The sequence below is a fragment of the Dermacentor albipictus genome, chromosome 6, assembly GCF_038994185.2.
Source record: "Dermacentor albipictus isolate Rhodes 1998 colony chromosome 6, USDA_Dalb.pri_finalv2, whole genome shotgun sequence".
Classification (NCBI taxonomy): domain Eukaryota; kingdom Metazoa; phylum Arthropoda; class Arachnida; order Ixodida; family Ixodidae; genus Dermacentor; species Dermacentor albipictus.
The window spans coordinates 26054510-26074803 of record NC_091826.1 but is presented as its reverse complement, the minus strand read 5'-3'; the positions used below and the strand labels follow the sequence as shown (position 1 = coordinate 26074803).

The window sequence follows — 20294 nt, the reverse complement described above, 5'->3', positions numbered from 1 at the left end:
TTGTATGTATACACAGCACTCTCTGTGCTACTCGTAAAAAATGTGTCTGTGGCCGACTGAGCTTTCAGCGGAATCACGTTTTTAAACAAGAAACCGCAGCTAAATATCCACAGTGCAGCAATACCGTTTGTTTCACGCGCATATTAGTTTTGTCGATACGAAGCTTTTTTTTCTGGACTTCGGAGCGTGTTCTCATATTTGCGCATCGGGTTCTTTCTGACGTTCAAATGTTTCTCGCGGCCATGAACATTCGTCATCTCAGTCGGCTTTTCGCCGCGTAAGCTGGACCCGTCCCAGGAGATAGTGCAACGGTGAACTGGGATGATCCCCCAGATGCCGCGATGAATAAGCGGACCAGTGCAGTCGCGCAGGCAGTGCAATATGTGCTCGCGTGGGTCACGTGGTCACGCCACGGTGGCGCATTCCGCGTCTTGCTCGTTTGCCTCGAACCGCCATACTTCGAGACAGCGCCAGAAGGTGAACGGTTTTCTAGCATTTGTTCGACCGCTTCGCGAAAACTCATAGATTCCAAACCGCGCTTTGGACATGCGTAATACTTAGTTTGCTTGCCTTCAACGACCTGCTTCTTCTTTCTTCCTTTATTTGAATTCGCTGATCTTACACACACGTGCGTGACGGGAGTGTTTAGAAATAACACGTAAGTCCCAACGCAGGTCGTCGCTTCCAAATCTGCACTTTTTTCTATCGAAACAGTCGGCGTTTCCGAGCGCTAAGGTCATCCACGTGGGCCATGTGCTCTTCACTGTCCCTCCTCGCTGACCTCACAACCGGCATTCCGATTCTTCTTCCATCGATGTTCGCACGGTGTCACCAATTGCTGGGCCAGAAAACGCGAAGCGACTCGACGAGCCAGAAATATCCCGAGATTTATGCAAACGCTCGTTCCATCGAAAGCAGCTCCCAGAGAGGCGACAAACTAGCGAACGAAGGAAGGATAAGAGAAGGGGTGGATATATGATGATTCGGCAAAAGAGCTGTTGTTTTAGGAACTCGGCGCCGCTGAACCGTGCCATCACGCTCGATATGCTATCGGGTCATCAAACACGTGACCGATGAAGGATGATAATGCAGACTATAATGCGGCAACACCGATACTTCAAGTTCCATTCGAGACGACATCCCGGACATTCGCGAAGATGTAAAAAAAAGAAACGATTTCGACGACCTCGCCTTTGAGGAGATACAGGAACAGCAGGAGTGTTGCTATTATTGGCGAGTGACGTTTTCCATAGCCCTACCAACGCACATACTTACGCTCGATATAGGATAGAATATCCCCCGTAACGTATCATCTTCAGCGTTGCTTTGAGCAGCTGCTATGTATAGCACACGTGACACATCGATCGCTCTCCAATTGGGCCGGCAAGGCGCCGGGCGCCAAACAGCAGCTTCGCCATCGTCTATAAACTGACTACCGGGAGCCGTTCGAAATTGCGTCTAAATGACGTAAGTTGCGAGAGTAAGATGGGAAGCCATCTCTCCACGTCTGACAGCTACCGTTTACCTTAGGCGATCTCGCCGTCGCGGCATGTCGATAGCTGCAGATGCCGAATCACAGATCGAGGAAGAAGGTGAGGAAATGCTACGTCGTTCATAGCCCGTACCAGGAAGGAAATGAAGGAGGCAACAGACTATACAGCTGCAAGAAGGAAGGAATGTCGAACGTGCCTCGACGACGAATCATTTGAGCTCAGTTTAAGCTCGAAGATTTGTAACACTTGCTAAGAATCAATGTGTCACTCCTGTAGGAAACAGATGACTTCCGCTTATGCCGCCCAGTGACGCGGCTCTTTTTTTTTTTTTGACAGTGCTCGGGTACGGTGGATCCCACACGGACGCGACGCTCGACGATGGCGTAGAATTCGACATTTCGAATTTAATGGGAACCCCGATGTCAGCGCCACGGCTATGACCTTTATTCATTTCTTTCGCGTGGAAACCACTATTTCCTCAATTTTCACAGCGTACGCGCTTGTCGTAACCGCCCGATCTTCTCACGAAACGCATTTCCGAAGGCCCTTTGGATTGCAACGCGCTCAATGTGCACTCCTGCAACGTCGTCACCGCAATATCGCTTTCATTTATCCCCCGGAACGTGCGAGCTATTGATACGGCCCAGCTTTAGTTCCCGGAGCTATATGTTTGTAAACTTTCGAGATGAGTATTGAAAAAGCTCACAGGTTGGATTTTGCCGGAAGAATAGATGTGGAGCTGCAAGAGGCTAAAAGCGGCATGTCTCGGAAAAAAAAAAAAGTTACACTGAAGTGTCAAGGGCGATCGATGACCAGGAAGATCGAGAAGGATGAAAACGAAAGACGCTTTCTTCGCTCCTTCTTAATCGATTCCTTGGGCTACGTTATTGTGCGCCGCTTCAAAGCGTCGTCTCTTAAAAGTCAAGAGAGAAAGAAAAAGAAAGGAGGGGAGTGCGAGGGGGAGGGGGGGACTGGAATGGAAGAAGACGGCGACGTTTGAATGGCACTTGTTCCGGCTTGTTTTCTTGCTGGGGCGCGTCTATTCAACTCTTTTGCTCGGAAGCCAAAGGAATGCTATGGATGCTGCTACGTGAAGCGTGTAGTCTTCCATTCTTCGCATCCCGGCCCCTTGAGTACCTGCAAGGCACCACGTGGGTGGCCCTTTGTATTCACTTCACTGCGGTGATGCTATTTTTCATTAATCTTTTTTATTTTGATGCTTGTTGAAGTTTTTTGCTTGAGCATGGGCGCGCAGGACGCGGTAAAATAATTTGGGCACCGCAACTTAAGTAGTTGGAGAAAGAGATCTGGGAAATATGGAAAGTCAAGGCAACCACTCTGTTCCACCTTCATTGGCTTTGTTGAAAGAGAATGTACGTTTCCAATCTCCAGTTGCTAAAGGAAAAAAAAAGAACAGAGCAAAAAAAAAAAGGCGCGAGAAAAGTTACAACAGCATCAGTCTGTGTGTCTTTTTTTTTTTTTGTTAGCGGGATCATGATACGGGTCCCATTATCGAGCCGCATATTTACTTTTCGAATTGTATTGCGCTGACACTGCTTATCTTACTATATTGCGAATAGGAAGTTGTATTGTTTCGTTTCGCCACCTCAAATCCGAAGCCTGTTGTAGTCGAAGAACACAACGCATGAGAACGTTTCGTTCAACGAAACGAAAGCAGCTATTGCGCAGAAGCAAGAAACGTCAGAAAAAAAAAGACCTCTACGGTCTACAATGTTCTGTTTGTCTAAATTATGTTTTCGCTGTGTCGTATTAGTCAACGGAACAAAAATAATGCGGGCATTTGTCCATTCATTTTTTTTTCGACGTGCAGATGTTCTCTCTGCTACGACGTTCGGGATCAACGTCTCTTCTTTCTTTCGAGGCTTTACCTTTCGAACAACGCAAATGCTTACTGTCAAGTCCAATATGGTAAATCTATCTATCTATCTATCTATCTATCTATCTATCTATCTATCTATCTATCTATCTATCTATCTATCTATCTATCTATCTATCTATCTATCTATCTATCTATCTATCTATCTATCTATCTATCTATCTATCTATCTATCTATCTATCTATCTATCTATCTATCTATCTATCTATCTATCTATCTATCTATCTATCTATCTATCTATCTATCTATCTATCTATCTACAATCAATCAATCAATCAATCAATCAATCAATCAATCAATCAATAACACGAGTGCTCAGCTTGGACGAAGTTCTTTACTGGACAGAAAGGGTTAATGCCACTAAATTCACGCGCCTAACAAATTCTTTCGTTGCAATGTACGTAAGCCTTGGAGTGCAACACTCCCACACCTCGAAAAAACACACTGTCGCGTGATCTTGATACTATATTGAACCACAAGAAGATCAATGGGAACAGATGGCCATATTTTTAGAAACAGCCAAACAAAACAACAAGCAACGCAGCCTAGAAAAGCATAAAAATTGCGTGCTTTCTTTTCGAATTGGGGCAGTATAAGTGTTAACTTTGATGTAAGCTTCAGGGCCCGTATTCACAAAAAAGTTCATACACTAAAAACTTTTCGCAGGAGTAGCGGCCAACTAATTGCGTTTGTCGTAATACTATGGCGGGCCTGTCCAGCCAATGGGAAACAGCGCTTACGAACAGAAAAAGTTTTGTGAATCCAATAAAAAAATAAAAGAACCAAACAAAGCTGGAAGGAAGGACAGTCTGCTACCGATGGGAACCGAACCCAGAACTTCCACATAACGCCTGCGCTGCTGCTACACTTCAAAGGTGGTGTTGCGTATGAATTCGCATAAATGCACAACGCGTTGAACGGCTATAAATCCGCATCGAAATAGCACCTGATACCCGTCTGTCAGAACCACCACTTTATCAGTTTAGCCCAAATGTCAGCTCTCCGTCGGTTGACACGCACCTCGACTCCTCAGGTGTGCCTGCTACCTTCCTTCCTCGTAATCTTTCTCGGATGGAGGAAGTCTCTCTTTTGCAGAATACGGGGTGGAGCGGCCCTTACACCTTTCACCACCTGGGCCTGGGGTCCAACTCCCGAAGACCCCGTGAAATGTCTAAAGTACGTCTCTCCAGAGTCTACAGTGCGGACACTCACCGCCTGTCGTGGCTCTGCCCAGGAACGACGGCAGCTCGAGAAAGTATGCTGAGAACTGTCACGCTACGAATGGCTATGGGAGTCGACAGAGAGTTATCGGCGTTGGCCCGTGGGTGTTAAGTTCGTTAAACCAGTACCGCCACTTCTGCACAAGGAAGTTCACCGGGTTTTTTTTTCTTTAACAATATTGTCCTTCTTGACGAGTTGGCCCCACTTTTCCGTTTCGGTTATCTCAATTTCTATAGCCTTCTCACGCTGATCACCGAAAATAGTGCAGTCTACAACTGTGTGACGTCCAGCGGTTATGCGCAGTTTAAAAAAGTGTGCGCCGATCCCGAAGGTTGTGCAGCCTGCAAACGTGGAAAGATTCCCCCCCCCCCACCCCCATATCAAGAAAAAAAAATTGAAGCAGTGCATCATTCTTCCGACTCCTCTCACGCTAGTGTTGAGGCGATAGAGTGCCGTTCACAATGACTGGGCTCCATTTTCAAAGCCAGCTCGCTCAGCCAGACATTGTCTTTGATCTTATTGAACTTGATCTTCAATCGCCGAATCTTATTAAAACTATACATCGATGACGCCTTGCAAGCTTCATGGCAAACAAAAGTTAACGGCGAGGCAGCCATCGCCGTAACTCATTTGGTAGGGTGAACAAACACTTCCAAAGAATACACGCACACACACACACGCAGAATAAATGAAGTCTGCTAATCTTTCTCAAAGGGCTCAGACTCACGTGTTCGTGAGTGATATTGCCCCGTGGAGATGGATGGCGCTTCTTTAGGCATCTGTCTTCACCGAAGGGGAAAACGCGGCAAGTAATGGCGACACTTTGTCACAAGACGAAGAAGCATGAAGGGTCAAAGTGTCGTGGTGACTGGGAAGAAAAAAAGCTTTTCGTTAAGTCTTCTCCACTGAATTCTACGCAGCTGGCCTCAATCACTTGACACTCGTCCAAGGTTTTTCGGCGGAAGTAATTATAATTACCCTGCAGGAGACGATGAGTGTGCCCGTTTCATGAGCGCAGGGGATCAGTCTGCCGGCTCGGTCATATGGCAACGTTATACTTGTATGTCGTGAAAAATAATAATTTAAAGCTTTTTTTTTGCTTACGTGTTCGTTGCGTTGTATTTGATTACGGTTTTAGCGGTAAGAATAGAGGATCTGAACGGCTTTTTTTTCTTGGTGGTCACAACAGAATCACGAACCAGATGAGTTGACTGTTGACTCTCGTCTATATTTGAAGTTGTAACCTGGCGCGAATAAACCCACAGAAACAAGAAAGACGGACAAGGACAAGCGCTTGCCCTTGTCCGTCTTTCTTGTTTCCGTGGTTTTATTCGCGCTAAGTTACTACTTCAAACACGAACCAGACGATTAGTGAAGAGGAGATAGTGAACATAAGTTTTGTAATTTCGAAGCGATGGTTCGAGTTTTGACTGTGGGCTCAAGACTGGTAGGAAAAGGTGGAGAGAGAAAGAGAGAGAGACAGAGAGAAAGCACAAGAGTTTTTGAAAAGCGAAAGATTTACGTCAGCAAAGTCGCACTGACGACAATAAAACAATGCCCATGCAACGGCATCCCGCCGCCAAGGAAATGCCCAGCAGTATTCTTTCCATTTTCTAACGTATCCTGTTCGTGCCCACGATATCGATTCACCCCCATCATAAACATGCCTTGCGGCTTGCACTTTGCAGTTGCAACTTTCCCCAGCTGTCGCAGGCACGTGTCCTGGTCAGCAGTTGCACGTCAGAGAGGTTAGTCAAGCTATGTGTGACAGCAATCATAACTAACGCTGACCTATACTGATCGGCGTCGCATTGCCTCCAACCGGTACAGTGCCTCTATAAAATTGGTCGGCAACACGCCAATGCACGATTCTCCTTAAGCTGTGCTCCTTCCTTCGCGGAAACTTGGTAATAATCTTTTGTTCTTAGTGCCTAACCATTCCTATGCATGCTAAGCAAGGAAACCTGTCCATCACGCAGGACCAATACTTATAAAGAAGATAATGTTGAGAACATGGTTATTAGGAAGACTTCGTTGAAATGTTTGGTGATGGTGAAATAAAAGCCATCTCTAGAACCACATGTCTAGCCGACTTGGTACATTGCACGCATCAGATAAATTCCAATTTTGTGAAAATTTATTGCCAAACGCGCCACATATCCGTTGCTTATCGCCGGTCGTTCGTGGGGTGCGCCGTCCATTGAGGCGTTTGCTCACCGACCAAAATATCAGGAATCTATAAGGGCTCATGCGCTTCATGTCACGTGACACAGGCAGATAAACAGTCAGTGACTTGATAAGGATGATAAGGAGTGATGAGGAGTTATATGGGTCTCATCACTGTTGATAGTGGTTCGGCGAGGATGGATAAAGAGCTAAAGAGTGATAAGGGCTTACTATAATGGTCGGGTCAATGTTGATAATGTTAATAGGCACTCATAATGCCTGATAAGGATCTGATCGAGTCCGATAAGGTAGAGAAGGACTGGTAAGAGCTGATAAGGATCGCATTGTGTCTGATACGGTTGATAAAGACAGGTAATGATTGATAAAAATTGAATCGAGAACATTAAGTTTGATAACAACCGATAAGGGTAGATAAGGGTCGGGCATAGTCCCATAGGTGTTATAACGGCTGATAAGGGTTGATAAGCTTTATACGGGTCGGTGTACGTTTCATAACATTGATTATGACACCAGGCTGCATGGGGATTATTACGGTTTTAGCCGTAATCTATTCTTTGCGTTCCTTTGCGTAATCTATTCTTTGCGTTTACTGACGTTTAGCGCAAGTGGCACAATGCATACTTAAAAGCAACTCCCAGAGAAGCTCCTGCGTGAATTTTTTTTTATTGCGGCGTTTCATTGTGGAAGCAACCGTTAGCAGGCTTTTCAGAATGATCCATGTGTACTATTCGAGGAAACCACAGTAAACACAAATGAAAAGTTCTTAGGGGACTAGCTCTATTTCTGAAGTAAATAGCAGGCACGGCCGACGTGACCTACATGGAAATTTGCCATCGAACTTTCTAGTGTGCGGTGGATGCTTCCGTACCCTTGATGGTTTTGTCTTGCTTTGAATCGGAACGCACGGTCAATACTGGGAAGCAGTTCGCGTTGTGCTTCTGTATGGTACATTGCTGTATTCGTGATGCCCGACCAACTGCAAAGGTCGACATGGCTGTGGCCAATGTGCGGCTTCTGTCCCCCCTGTGCTTTAATCTGTTAGGTACACAACTTCTTGGGCAGGTGGTCGTTTGCGCTTTGTTCCGGTCAGACGGGACAACCTCAACCCAAGGTAAATATTGGCAAGTTTTGAAAGCGCAGTGAATTTCGGCTTCCTTGCTTTACCGTCAGTAAACGCAAAGAATACATTGCATTAGTTCATTTCGTCACCTTTTAGCGGCAGTCACAGAAAGCGATAATATATATATGATTTACCCACGCGTTGGTTTATTCGAACAGTCTACCGTCATTATTCACACTAACCTTTTAGCCCAAGACAACTACTGCCTACACAACGAGACAGTTTGAGACGCTTCGCGCACGCTCAAGTAGTGCGCAAAGGAAGTTCAAACTCTCTCTTTCGTAGCCACCTGGCAAGCTACGACACTTTCGGCTCAGCTCAGTCCATAAGAAGGACCAGACACATCTTCAGTCTTCGTTCTCATGCGATGAGCGTTCCTGAACTGAGTGAGCACGTAGGAAGCGCGCCCGTTTATGTCCCGTTTAAGACGTCGCATGGCGAAGGTGTCTTGTAAACATAACAGCCGCGCCAACAAACACGCATGAAGGAAAGGAACACTGAAATGAGAGCGCCTCTCCAAAGCTGCATTCACCCAATAAAAATGTTTATTCTCTCTGACAGGCACGAACAATCACTGCTGTCTCGAAACGCTCATGCGCGAAGCAGCCTTTATATTCAACTTCTTTTCATGGAATGAAATCAGTTGTGAGGCAGCGATTGTCCGTGTCTGTCAGTGTTCCTTTCTTTTGTGTGCGTTCTTTAGCGCTGCTGTTATGCCTGCAATAAGTGACCAACTCGCCCAAGAACTCGTTCTACTACTGAACGGCCTCTAGAGTTGAGTGATGATGGTATCTTGTAGCTTATGGTGACAATGCGGCTTGCTGCATCAATTCGATAGCGTACTAGTGCCACACACACACACACACACATCTATCCTATCACACACAGATGAAGCGGTGATTATAAGGCGCACTAAGAAACGCGATTTGGTTAGCTTTTGTTTCATCTATCTCTCCCTCTCTCTCTCTCTCTCTCTCTCTCTCTCTATTTAATGACACAATTGAGGAGTCATTCACACAATAATTTTTTTCAAACAACGCGCTGTCAGAAAGCTCACCAGCATTATTTTGCTCTGGCACGTTTGTTCATTTGTGCTCGTAACTTATCATCCGTGTTTTCGTCTCCTTCGTTTTCGCACAGCGCCACATTCGGGCCCAACGCCGAACGACTGCGTTCGCGCTCTCGCAGTAAAACTGCGAACGAATGAAGAGCAAAGCGGAACTCCGAAAAACTTTACACCAGTCCAGCTCGCGGGAAAATAGGCAGAATGGTGCGCAAGGCTGGCGTCCAAGGTTTGTCCCTGCCGTTCCTCTAGAGGAAACACAGGGATGTTAAAACCAGTTGCGAATTTCCGATTATCTACCCTGCACTGAGATGTGGGGAAGCAGGGACTGGAAAGATGACTGAGAGAGAGAGAGAGAGAGAACAAAAAAGTATTATCAAGAAAGGCGTTCTGATTGGAGGCGCCCATCGAAGCGCAGTAGCTCGTGCGAGGCCGTCTCATGCAACGTTAAGTCCCGTTTGACACGAAAGTCGGCGAGAAGACTTGTCATGCAGATAACGCAGGCAAGTGGACCACTTGCATGCTCGATGTAGCATGTCCATCATTCCTCCAAAGGTTGCTGGCGCGTTGAGCAGACCGGAAGGTGCTATCGTGTATCGATTCATACCTTGTCGTACACCGCTTACGTAAGTGTTGGCTTGGCTTTTCAGGCAGTGCTGCGATGCTCCCTTTCTCTTGCCACCCTTACGTTTCCCTACGAACTTGAAATAAACCTCGAATCGGTAAAGGCCGTCAGGAGGGACCAATGCGGTCTTCTCCCGATCCATGCCGTCTATAAAGAAAGTACTCAAAAAACAAACGATTTATGTAATTTCCATCAACGCGCTCTTTCTGTGCCGTCGCAACGCCAATTTGTTCCCCTTTGGTCCTAAAGGGCCGAAATCAATTGGTCCATGCTTGTGCTCCATAACAAAGGTTACAATCTGTTAAGAATGGCGAGCTGCGAGACAAGATTGCCACACAGTTACGACAGGGCGACACGACGCGCACCTCTCCCTCTCCGTCGCTGCAGCTGGGAGGCGTTCAAAGAAGCGGCCTTTGCGCTGGAATCCGCCGCCTTCCTCCAGCCCCTTCGACATTGTGACGGAACTAGTTCGGTGCGTGAACAATGATTCCGGAGTTCCCCAACGCGGAGCTGATTTGACACGCATGGACAAGCTGCCGCGGGAACGACGTATTTTTGTGCTTCTCACGCTTCGGCGTGGCACGGAACAACGAGCGACCCTCGATCGGCACCGATAATTCCCGGAACGGCACCCCTCCAACACCGTCGTTTGGGCATCGGAATGTGTGTGCCTTTGTGTCTGTAAACTGATCTGCAGAGCAGCGGCGAGTTGGTGATGAGTAAACTAACAGTCGCCGCGTCGTATGACCGGCGGATCGAGTGTAGAAAAGCTGTGGTTGTGCGAATGCTGAGTACACTTCTCTTGAGCAGTCATGTTAGACTGATTCACTTCTCTCATGCAGTCATGTTGGACTGATACTCTTTTTCTCAAGCAGTCATGTTAGACTGATTTAATTTCTGTAAATAAACCCTTTTCCTCGTTCTCGATGAGAAACAGTTCTTCACTTCATCAACGATCTCAGCGTAAATAAGTTGGACGACGGCATGGGCCAGCTACCTTCGAATTCATGCCGTACTCCAATCTTGGCAAAGGACCACGGACGATGGGATTGAGCCCCCAATCCTGACAAATCCCTCCAGTGAGCGTTAGCGGCTCTCTACGTATGTATATATATATATATATATATATATATATATATATATATATATATATATATATATATACGTAGAGTGAGAGAGAGAGAGAGATAGCACACGCAGCAGGTGAGAGAACGCGAAGGACAAACTCGGAAATCCAAGGCACATCTTCCAGGACTTCACCAACCGTGGCTGCAATGGCGCTGTCTCGTGTCAACAGCGAGAAAGAGGGCCAGCGGTGTGGATCGGCGAAAGAAATCGGCCTGTCATGCTGACTGAGTAGCTCCAGACCCGCTCTCGTGTCTTTTTTTCTTTTTTTTTAGAAAATGGGTCTACGAACAAAACGTAATAATGCTGAGAGACTTCCCGTGCTCCAGCAACCTCGTCCGGTTGGCGAGGCATTCAGGAGAAAACATTTACAAACAAAGGGGGAAGGAAAGCGATAGAAGCCCAGGTCAACGGAAATGAAGAAAAACACAAATACGGCGAAACAAGCGCTCCGTGTGAACGAGGATTGAATCCTGTCATCTCCTATTTGGGGGAGTTCGGCTCTGTTCGACCGATGCTCTATATCCTCTTAAGATGCGCACCCTTTTTGCCACTGTGCTACAACTGTTGCCGTGGTTGTCCTTCTTGTTTATTTCTTTTTTCTGCTTTGACGGATTCTGTGCCCGTATTTTCAGATTCTGTTGATGGAATTTCAGTGAAAAGAAAATGCTTGCCTTTAAACGAAGTTTCGGCGCGTATCATCATGTTTTAGATAAAAGAGAGTGATCACCTTTGTATGAGTTGGCTGACATGTATCTAGATAAAAAAGAGCCCTATGGTACTCAGAACCCCGTATACATGAAGCGAACCTTTTTTCCTTTTTTTTTTACTCGAAAGGCAATTTCCCATTCGTTTTTTTTTGTTGTTGTTGTTGTTGTTCAAACAATGGTAAAGCGAAACGAAAAGCCTAACAACTTAAGAGGCCCTTTCGGAAAATTGTCGATGAACATAACGCAATACAGAAAAAAATATAACGGAATAAAACGGAATATTTAAACCGTTCCAATTCCTTAAGGAAACCTTGCTTTATACTGTTGAACGTACCACGGAGTTGCATATATGTACATGTAATGTGCTACAAAGAGCCAGAACATAGCCTGTGATGAGCAAGTGTCAAACCTCTAATCATACTCGTCAATCAGTTATCTGTTATAATCAGTTATCGTCAATGTGAGTTACCGTCAATGTGAACAGAGTGTCACTGATATTGGAGAGTCATGAAAGTAAGTGACAGAGTAAGCAGAGCTTGAGAAGGGCCTAGTTGATGCAGCCTAATCATTCTAAGGCGTTTTGGCAAGCATGGCGACGCGCGATGTTACTGGAAAACAATACACAAACGAAAAGGGAAACCCAAACTGTCAACTGGGATTTATATTTAAAGAAAGGAGAAGAAAGAAATGCATGCCTTTTCGATGACTGCCGCTAATGCGGAAGCCAGCGTGCGCGAGCTGTCAGTGTCACTTTCTCGTCTTTCTCGTTTTGCCATAAGCTGGTATCGCTTTCGTACGATTCAAGCGGGACGCGCGTTAGATGCGATATTTCACCCTTTTATCTTTCTTTTTTTCTCTTTTCTTTTCTCCACTTTTTCGTGCACATGTATACCGCAACTGCTGATATCGACCACGGGTATAATTTCAAATTTCCTTTTGAATGAAACTTCGACGAAAATTTGCGCTTCACTTGTCCTGCATTCCTCGTGTTCCGCTAACTTCGTGTGTCCCCCATGCCTGCCACTGCGCCACAGAACGTTCAAAAGACAACCGGGCTTTAAACTGAGGTAAAGAAAGGGCATCGCACCGAAAGTCGAAACGTGTCTCTGAAATGAAAAAACGTGGTCATGACGTCACTGTGAGATTGACTGAAGGAATAGAAAGAGCGAGAGAGAGAGAGAGATAGAGAGAGAGAGAAAAGCAAATAAAGGCTGAAAGGTTAACGAGACTAACGTCCTCTTTGCTACCCTGCACTGTGTTAGAGGGGATATAGGGACAAAAAAAAAGAGAGGAAGTGAGGTCCGACAGATGAAGATGCACAAGTCTGCACAGTTCCACAGACTTGCCAACTTGACGTCTCGCGGGAACGTTTTCGTCACCTTCCGCGCCAGCTACGCGCACGGCCATAGTCGAAGAATCCTCCTTTACGAAAAAGTCACGGTGCATACCGAAGGTATGCAAGCACTGGATGCAGGGCGTACAGTCCTTGTAAGGCGTTTTGAGCTGACAGCGTCTGCAGATTAGTCAGCAAGCATGCTAAGATCATCAACTAGTGACTGCAGCATGACGAATACCATGTTGGTCTTGGTTGGCAATTTCTCAGTTTCTCACGTTGTCACTTTGCCTTGATAGAAGATTGATGGTGCCCTGGCAGGTGTTGGCCAGTAATCAAATGCCACTCTCCCCGCAGCTTATTTGCCCTCGACATCCCTGTTCTTGGCATCCTGGTCCTTGGAATTGTCCTCTTTGATGTCAGGTCTGCTTGGCCTGCGTGACAAAGCAGGCGGTGATGACGGAAGTGGCATGCGCGTCGTGGAAGTTGCGGGGGTCTTTAATGAAAGTCGGTGACCAGAACCTCGTCGGCCTCGTTTTCCAAGAACGATCGGCAGCATCTCGATGAGACGAGTGGTCCCTCACCATGTGCTTCAATATGACCATTTTTTTTTAAATTTTCTTTATTACCGGAGATTTTTTCGAAGACGCATCATAGAGTTTCAGACAGTTCTGGCTTCAGACAGTTCGGGCACTTCAGAGCTTGACTGAATAAACGGTTACTGATCAAAATCGCCCGTGGCAATCGGGAAACTAGGAAAAGAAGTGATTAGAGCGCGAGGTTAGGGGCTACTCTGGAGGACGGCAAATACATTACACTCTCTCTACTAAAGTACAGTTCGTGTACGGGGAAAATTATCTTGCGGTATCTCCACAACACGTGTTTTAGGTGAGACCGCACTAAAGACTGTGGCGCGCGATGGCATGCTGTGGCGAAGGTCAGCTGTGTTCCTTACTGTTGTCGTCTTTCTCTACAACCCTTTCTTGAAACACAATGTTTTACGTTCGTAAGCGTACGCTTCATGCACAAGTTTTAAGCCCAAATCCCTAAGCACTCTTCGGAAGCTTTTCAGAGTCAGTCATATTCAGTTGTAGAGGAGGCCTACTGTGTATCTAATATAAAACACAACAACCCATTCTTACGTGGTCTGTTAAAGGACAGCGCGAACGAAGAAGACGGGAAACTAAAAACTACTGCTAAATGAGTTTTTTTTTTATCTAAAACTTTTGCATGTAGTGAAATACGGATCCGAAATCTAAACATCTTCGCCGCAAAACAAAATGCAGCTGGTGCGATGCACCCACATTTTGGCAATGTTTGAATCTCTCCTCCTCCCCTTGTGGAGATCTACATATATTTTTGAGAGTCCGACGTTGAGGAGTAGAGTTCTCCTTGACCCGACTCTTCCAAGGACGCGAACTGGGGGTGAATAAAAGGACTTCTTATCTTCCATGGACACCTTGAAACGAACTAGCAGAAGCGAAGACGGACAGTGACACCCGCCAGCTGACAGAGGAATAGAGTAAACAAAATCATAAAAAGAAAGCAACAGTCCGTGTCTTCAATGTCTTTTGGCCAGCTGGGGTTGAACGTGCGTGTCCTCGTCAAGAAAGCCTCTCAGTCCAGCGGTGATGGGCCAGTGGTCTCGAGTAGCTTGTTCAGGAACCAGTCGGCCCGGGCACTTCTTGTTTTGTCTTGTCGTTGGCGCTTACACTAAGGCACCCGAGGCGTTCTTCATGCTCCAGTTCGGCGCCTGTGTCAAACAGAGCGCACGGGACTTGAATGCAGCTCCACGTGAAGCCGTGCGCTACGTTAGATAACAGCTGCCGAGGGCGGGGAGTGAGAGAATGAACGAAAAATACCTCCCCCGTGTCTCCGTGCTTGGCGCGTGCCGGGATGCATGCAAATGGCGCTCGGGGAGTCCCAAATCTTCTCGTCGCTCGCTTCGTTTTCTTTTGCTTCCCGCGCAGAGTTTACTTGGAAATGTTCCTCACGTCGCCTCAACCTTTTGGTCCCCCTTCGTGGCCTCAATAGTTGAAGGTTGCTCAAGTGTTTTCGTTTCTTTTCTTTTGTCTTTTTTGTATTACGTTTTCGTTTTGAACTACGCATTACGATGGACAGCTTCCCCAACTCCCCCCTTTTTTTTTGCGCTTCAACAAACCCGCACTTCACGTAAGGACATGCCCTGTCGAGGAATACGCCCCCAGTGTATTTTGGTGGCTGTCGTTGCTACTTTGAATGCGCGAAGTAGCTAAAGTCTGCTGCTGAAGATTGATACGTTCTACGCTTGCTTCTTGCGACGTGCTTTTTTTTTCTTTTCTCCTGTGAATAGGTGTAAGCGCGCACGTTCAATTACAGAGAAATTCCCCCGCACGTTCTAAACGACTACGACATTCTTGTAGAAGTTAGTGCGGCATAACTTTATTTTTTTTTAGTGTTCTTATTTGAATCGCCAACACGTGACTGTTTCCATGAAAGATCCGTTTTTCTTAATCGCTGCTGCGTAGGGCGCTGCGTTGGAGAGAAAGTTAAAAGGATTGACTGATGTCACTCGGTGACTGTTACACGGAGCCCAGAATTTACCGCCTTGCCTTTCAGCTGATAAAACGACTCGTACGAAAACTGGTCTACTTGAAACAGGTTTTAGTGTCCAGTAGACTCCCAGTATAGCTACGTCCACAAACCAAGGCTAAAGCTTCTACAGCGACGTCTATTGCATCATTTCATGCTTGCCCAACTCTTTGGCCCAACGTAGACGGCTAGAGCCCTTAAACTGGTTCTGTAACAGTTGTTTTTCGCTTACGTATGCTTTAGCCATTTGTAATAATTTCAGCGATGCCGACAGCCCAATTAAGTTGTTCATTAATGCTAGAATACTCGCTCTGTAATGATCTCTAGACGGGACGTGGATGGTTCAAAACAATGTGCACAAAGGCAGCGTGATCACTAACCGGCATATTGGCAGCGTGGTCTCAAAGAGAGGACATAGTCAGGGGAAAAAAGAAAAAGTGCAGTAGAGAGAGGAAGGAAACGCGCAAAGGTTGTGACATCGGCGATGCTAGGCGCCGGCCTATCTTTACTAGACGCAGTAGCCAGCGCCACCTATGATGTCATCCTCTCCTACAAATACAGCTACCCGCCATAGTTGCTTAGTGAGTATGGTGTTGGGTAGTTATTCAAGAGGTCGCGGGATGGAATCCCGACCACAGCGCCCGCATTTCAATGGGCGTGAAATGCAAAAACACCTGTGAACGCAGATTTCTATGCGCGGTAAAGAAATCCAGCTGGGCCGAAGTCCTCCACTACGGCGTGCATCATAATCAGATCGTGGGTATGGCACGTGAAACCACACATTCTTTTGTTCTTTACATATACGAATAATTAAAAAAAGGAAGAAAAAAACAAAGCACTCTATATGTTTGCGACAAAGGAAAAGAAGCGTGCAAGAACGTAGCAGGGCACAAAAAAAAAAGAACGAAAGACAATACAGCTGCACATTGCTTCATATATGGTTGTCCTGTAAAAGAAAGCCTCAGGTGATCGTTAGCGTTCACGAGCGAATAAAAGGGTTATCTTTTGTTTGTTTTTAATTCTCCAATGCTGCGACGTCGAAGGACTCCGCGTGACTAAGCAAGAACGGGAATTCGAAACTCCGGCAATGCGAGCACGTCTCAACACACGTATCACACCACTTCTCCATTTTCTTTTATCTTGTCTTGCTTTTTTTACATACCTCTAAATAAACAACTGCGGAAACATGAGCACCCAGCCGCCAAACGGGGCTCTTTGAAATTCAAACCGATGTTGCGTGCATGGCCTCGAGTCGTGAGTGTTTTCCTACCGAGTATGTTCACGTCTCCGTTTATCTTCTCGCTCCACTTCGGGCGAACTGCGCGAGTTACGGAACGAAGAGAGTGAAAAAACAAAACAAAAGAAAAACAAAGAAATACTCTGAGTGCGTTATGTTCGGACTGTTTTCTCCTTGTTCCCTCGAGCAGAACACATTGCGGATCAACAGTTCCGTGGAGAACGTGACCGCACTGTAAAACTACCGAGCGCAGTTCGTGGTTCCGCGAAGGCGCCGGAAAGATGCGATAGTGATTTGAGCCGAGAGAACCACCGCGCTTTCATCCTCTCCGCCAACGCCTCGGAGTTTTTTTTTTTTTTCCGACTATGCGGTAGCCTGAGAAACTACTACGAAACTATAACGATCTCGGTGGTTCGGGAAAAAGAACCCGTTACTGTTTGCTGCTGTGAGTATGCTTCGCCGCGATTACATTTTTTTTTTCGATCGCTTCTGCGGGAACTCTTATTAGATTCGTGAGTCTTATTTGTGAGCCGGACATTTTCTTTTTTTATTTCTCGGCATGCAGTAATGTAGCCTTGCAGTCGCCTGCAGCAGACTTCAGGCACTTCCCGATGAATATTTTGAGCCGGGAAAACAACACGGAATATGTATGCGGCTCTTGCTTAACACGGATTTGCAGTATCTCTTCCTGTATAGAAGTCTAAAATCAAGAAACGGGCCGACAGATGAAATAACACACTGGGGTATAAAGGCTTTAAACAGGGATCAGGTACCTCAGAAATGCTGGCCAACGTTTTGATAGGAGCACCTATGTCCGTCAAAGACCTTTGACGAAGATAGGTGCTCCTATCGAAACGTTGGCCAGCCTTTCTGAGGTACCTGATCCCTGTTTATAACTTTTATACCACACTTCCTATATAGAAGAAAAGTTATGGACTGGTTGATTTGTATCCATGCTTTATCTTGTTTATATTTTGCTGGTTAGTTGAGGTTCAGTGAGTGAGTGAGTGAGTGAGTGAATGAGTGAGTGAGTGAGTGAGTGAGTGAGTGAGTGAGTGAGTGAGTGAGTGAGTGAGTGAGTGAGTGAGTGAGTGAGTGAGTGAGTGAGTGAGTGAGTGAGTGAGTGAATGAGTGAATGAGTGAGCGAGTGAGTGAGTGAGTGAGTGAGAGCTAGCCATTATTCGCGTAGGTTTGATTAATAGTTTCTCGCTTCCCGAGTTCCTCTTCGTGTCTTGCGAATGCATCGTCTTGCACAATTAGAGTAGTGTACCGCGGCTACAAACGTGAACTGCGTTTCGCAGTTTACACTGTGAGGCAGCGTTAAACTGCTTAAGAACGAACAGTACGCGTCACAAATCCGGGCAGGAAGATTTATAATTTCGTTTTCGTTTCTTTTCGTTTCGCACCGCAGACCTCGCCTCGCCACCTGTTGTGAGGAGAAAACGAGACGGACGCCAGAGCGCCCCCTATGCGGCCGCCCCCGAAAGCAGCAACGACGCCGCATCAGCATCAGCAGCCCCATCGAGAGCGACAGCAGCATCAGCACAGGCGTCATCGGCATCGTCAGCACCGCCAGCGTCGGGTCCAGGGCCCAGCGGCCCACAGGTGACCAATCACGTGCAAACAAACCACTCTCCCCCATTAGAACTTCGTACAAGTAATAGCTGTAGGGAACTCTGGTGCTGCCATCGTTCGGCTACCAAGCGAACTATTATTTGCACGCGGATATGTCTAATATTCGTGCGTTTGACTTGAGACGTTCTCGTGGCTTTATTATGTACGCCTTATGTGCCTTCTTCATAGGCGTTGTACAAATCCACGCCCCAACGAGATTCTTGCCAAAACAGATCTCGGAAGGCTGTGCTTTTGCGGTTTGCACACGCTGGAAGTGATTGCGGAATCGCGGACACGTCATGGCAGCCATTGTATTGGGCAGCGCCTATTGGCATGGAACTTGAAACTATCACATTTTTCTAATCGCAAGAAAGCAATCAGACTCTGCGCACATGTGTAAGTGGGCCACTTTACTGCATCTATGACTCAATACTAGCTCGAATCCATTCACAAAGTCACAAGGTCTGTGGAAGCCAGAAGGAAGAAGTTTAGGAAAATCCACGTACTGCTAATCGTTCTTGTGTTGGCTGAGCCGTGATGCTTGCAGCTCGTATAGGCTTCTAGTGGTTGTTGTAGGAAACTCCTTGGTCCCCCGCCTTTCTTAAGGCGGCAGGCCGTCGTCATGGGCATGGTATTCAGGAGACAGGAGTGAGTGGTGGCCTGCCGAAATAGGTGTCGGTGATTCGTCGGCATGGCAGTGAGAGAGAGAGAGAGAGGGAGATGGTGTCATGGCGTGAGGTTTGAAGTGGAAAGGGAGCGTCCCGGGGAACATCACTGCCATTAGTATTTCTGATATTGAAGCATTATCAATACGAGCGTACAAACAGCGTCTAACGGACATAGATAGATAGATAGATAGATAGATAGATAGATAGATAGATAGATAGATAGATAGATAGATAGATAGATAGATAGATAGATAGATAGATAGATAGATAGATAGATAGATAGATAGATAGATAGATAGATAGATAGATAGATAGATAGATAGATAGATAGATAGATAGATAGATAGATAGATAGATAGATAGATAGATAGATAGATAGATAGATAGATAGATAGATAGATAGATAGATAGATAGATAGATAGATAGATAGATAGATAGATAGATAGATAGATAGATAGATAGATAGATAGATAGATAGATAGATAGATAGATAGATAGATAGATAGATAGATAGATAGATAGATAGATAGATAGATAGATAGATAGATCTGATGGATCTGTAGAAGTGGTTGGAAGCACGGAAGCACGTGGCTCCTGCTTTACCCTTTGACATATATGGGATTAGACGCCATGCGCGATCTAAAGAATAAAAAAAGAGATTGCCATACAAAATTATGACGACTTAAATGGTGAATGCGTGATGTTACACTTAGGCGTGACGATGAAAAAAATATTTAATAAAAATTCAAATGTCGAATGCATACCCACTTCGCACACAGTAAAAAATAAATAAGAAAAGTCTAGGCCACGATTGAGCACAGCTCTCTAACCCCCGTATGCAGAAATGCAACTTAAGTTGAAGCCCATGCTTGACTTGATTTGAGTGGCGCCTATCGGGAACGCACCGAAGGAAACGAAGTGAGCGTCTTTGGGCACGTTAACGCCAAGCGTCATCTAAATCAAGTCAAGCATGTGCTTCGACTTAAGTTGCATTTCTGCATACGGGGGTAAGTATGCGATAGCGTGCTTCGAATGTGAGGATTGTAACGCCTCGACAGCTCTTCTTTTTCTTTTCGAGGCACAGCAACGTCAGAAACGCCTCTCAATGGATGTCAGTACAGTTATTAGAGTTTGTCTCGTACTGTAACCGGGGGCGGCGAACGCGTGCCTATACACTCGGGTCCCTTTGTACTCCTAATATGCTTTGCCGCATAACAGGTCTTTGATACGGCGAAGCTTACTTAAACAAAAAACGCGGTTGTTATGCGACGCATGGTATACCTTTGCCTCACGCGCACACTTCCTCGCATGTATTCATCGGCATCGAACTGAATTAGGCCTGTACTGCCTCACACAAATCGCTCGGATTTAAATTTGACTTCGCCTAGCTACGTAGGTCTAAAGAGCAATTACGATGCGGCGACGTGC

At 46.1% G+C, this 20294-nt stretch overlaps 2 protein-coding genes across 7 annotated transcripts in view; both read left to right on the top strand.

The window, feature by feature from the left end:
- Window positions 1-13217, top strand: part of LOC139061404 (uncharacterized) — a 36416-nt gene extending 23199 nt beyond the window's left edge. The window contains exons 3-4 of the mRNA XM_070541399.1: window positions 6301-6360; window positions 13133-13217. Coding sequence (XP_070397500.1) covers window positions 6301-6360; window positions 13133-13217 — 145 coding nt within the window. The remainder of the gene's footprint in view (window positions 1-6300; window positions 6361-13132) is intronic.
- The window catches only part of bma (SCY1-like protein bma), a 550265-nt gene that overhangs the window by 381626 nt on the left and 148345 nt on the right, over window positions 1-20294 (top strand). For all 6 annotated transcript variants that reach the window (XM_070540208.1, XM_070540207.1, XM_070540212.1 and 3 more), the window contains one exon: window positions 17995-18188. Coding sequence is in view for 5 of the 6 variants with exons in the window: in XM_070540207.1 (XP_070396308.1) it covers window positions 17995-18188 (194 nt within the window). In the remaining variant the exon portion in view is untranslated. The remainder of the gene's footprint in view (window positions 1-17994; window positions 18189-20294) is intronic.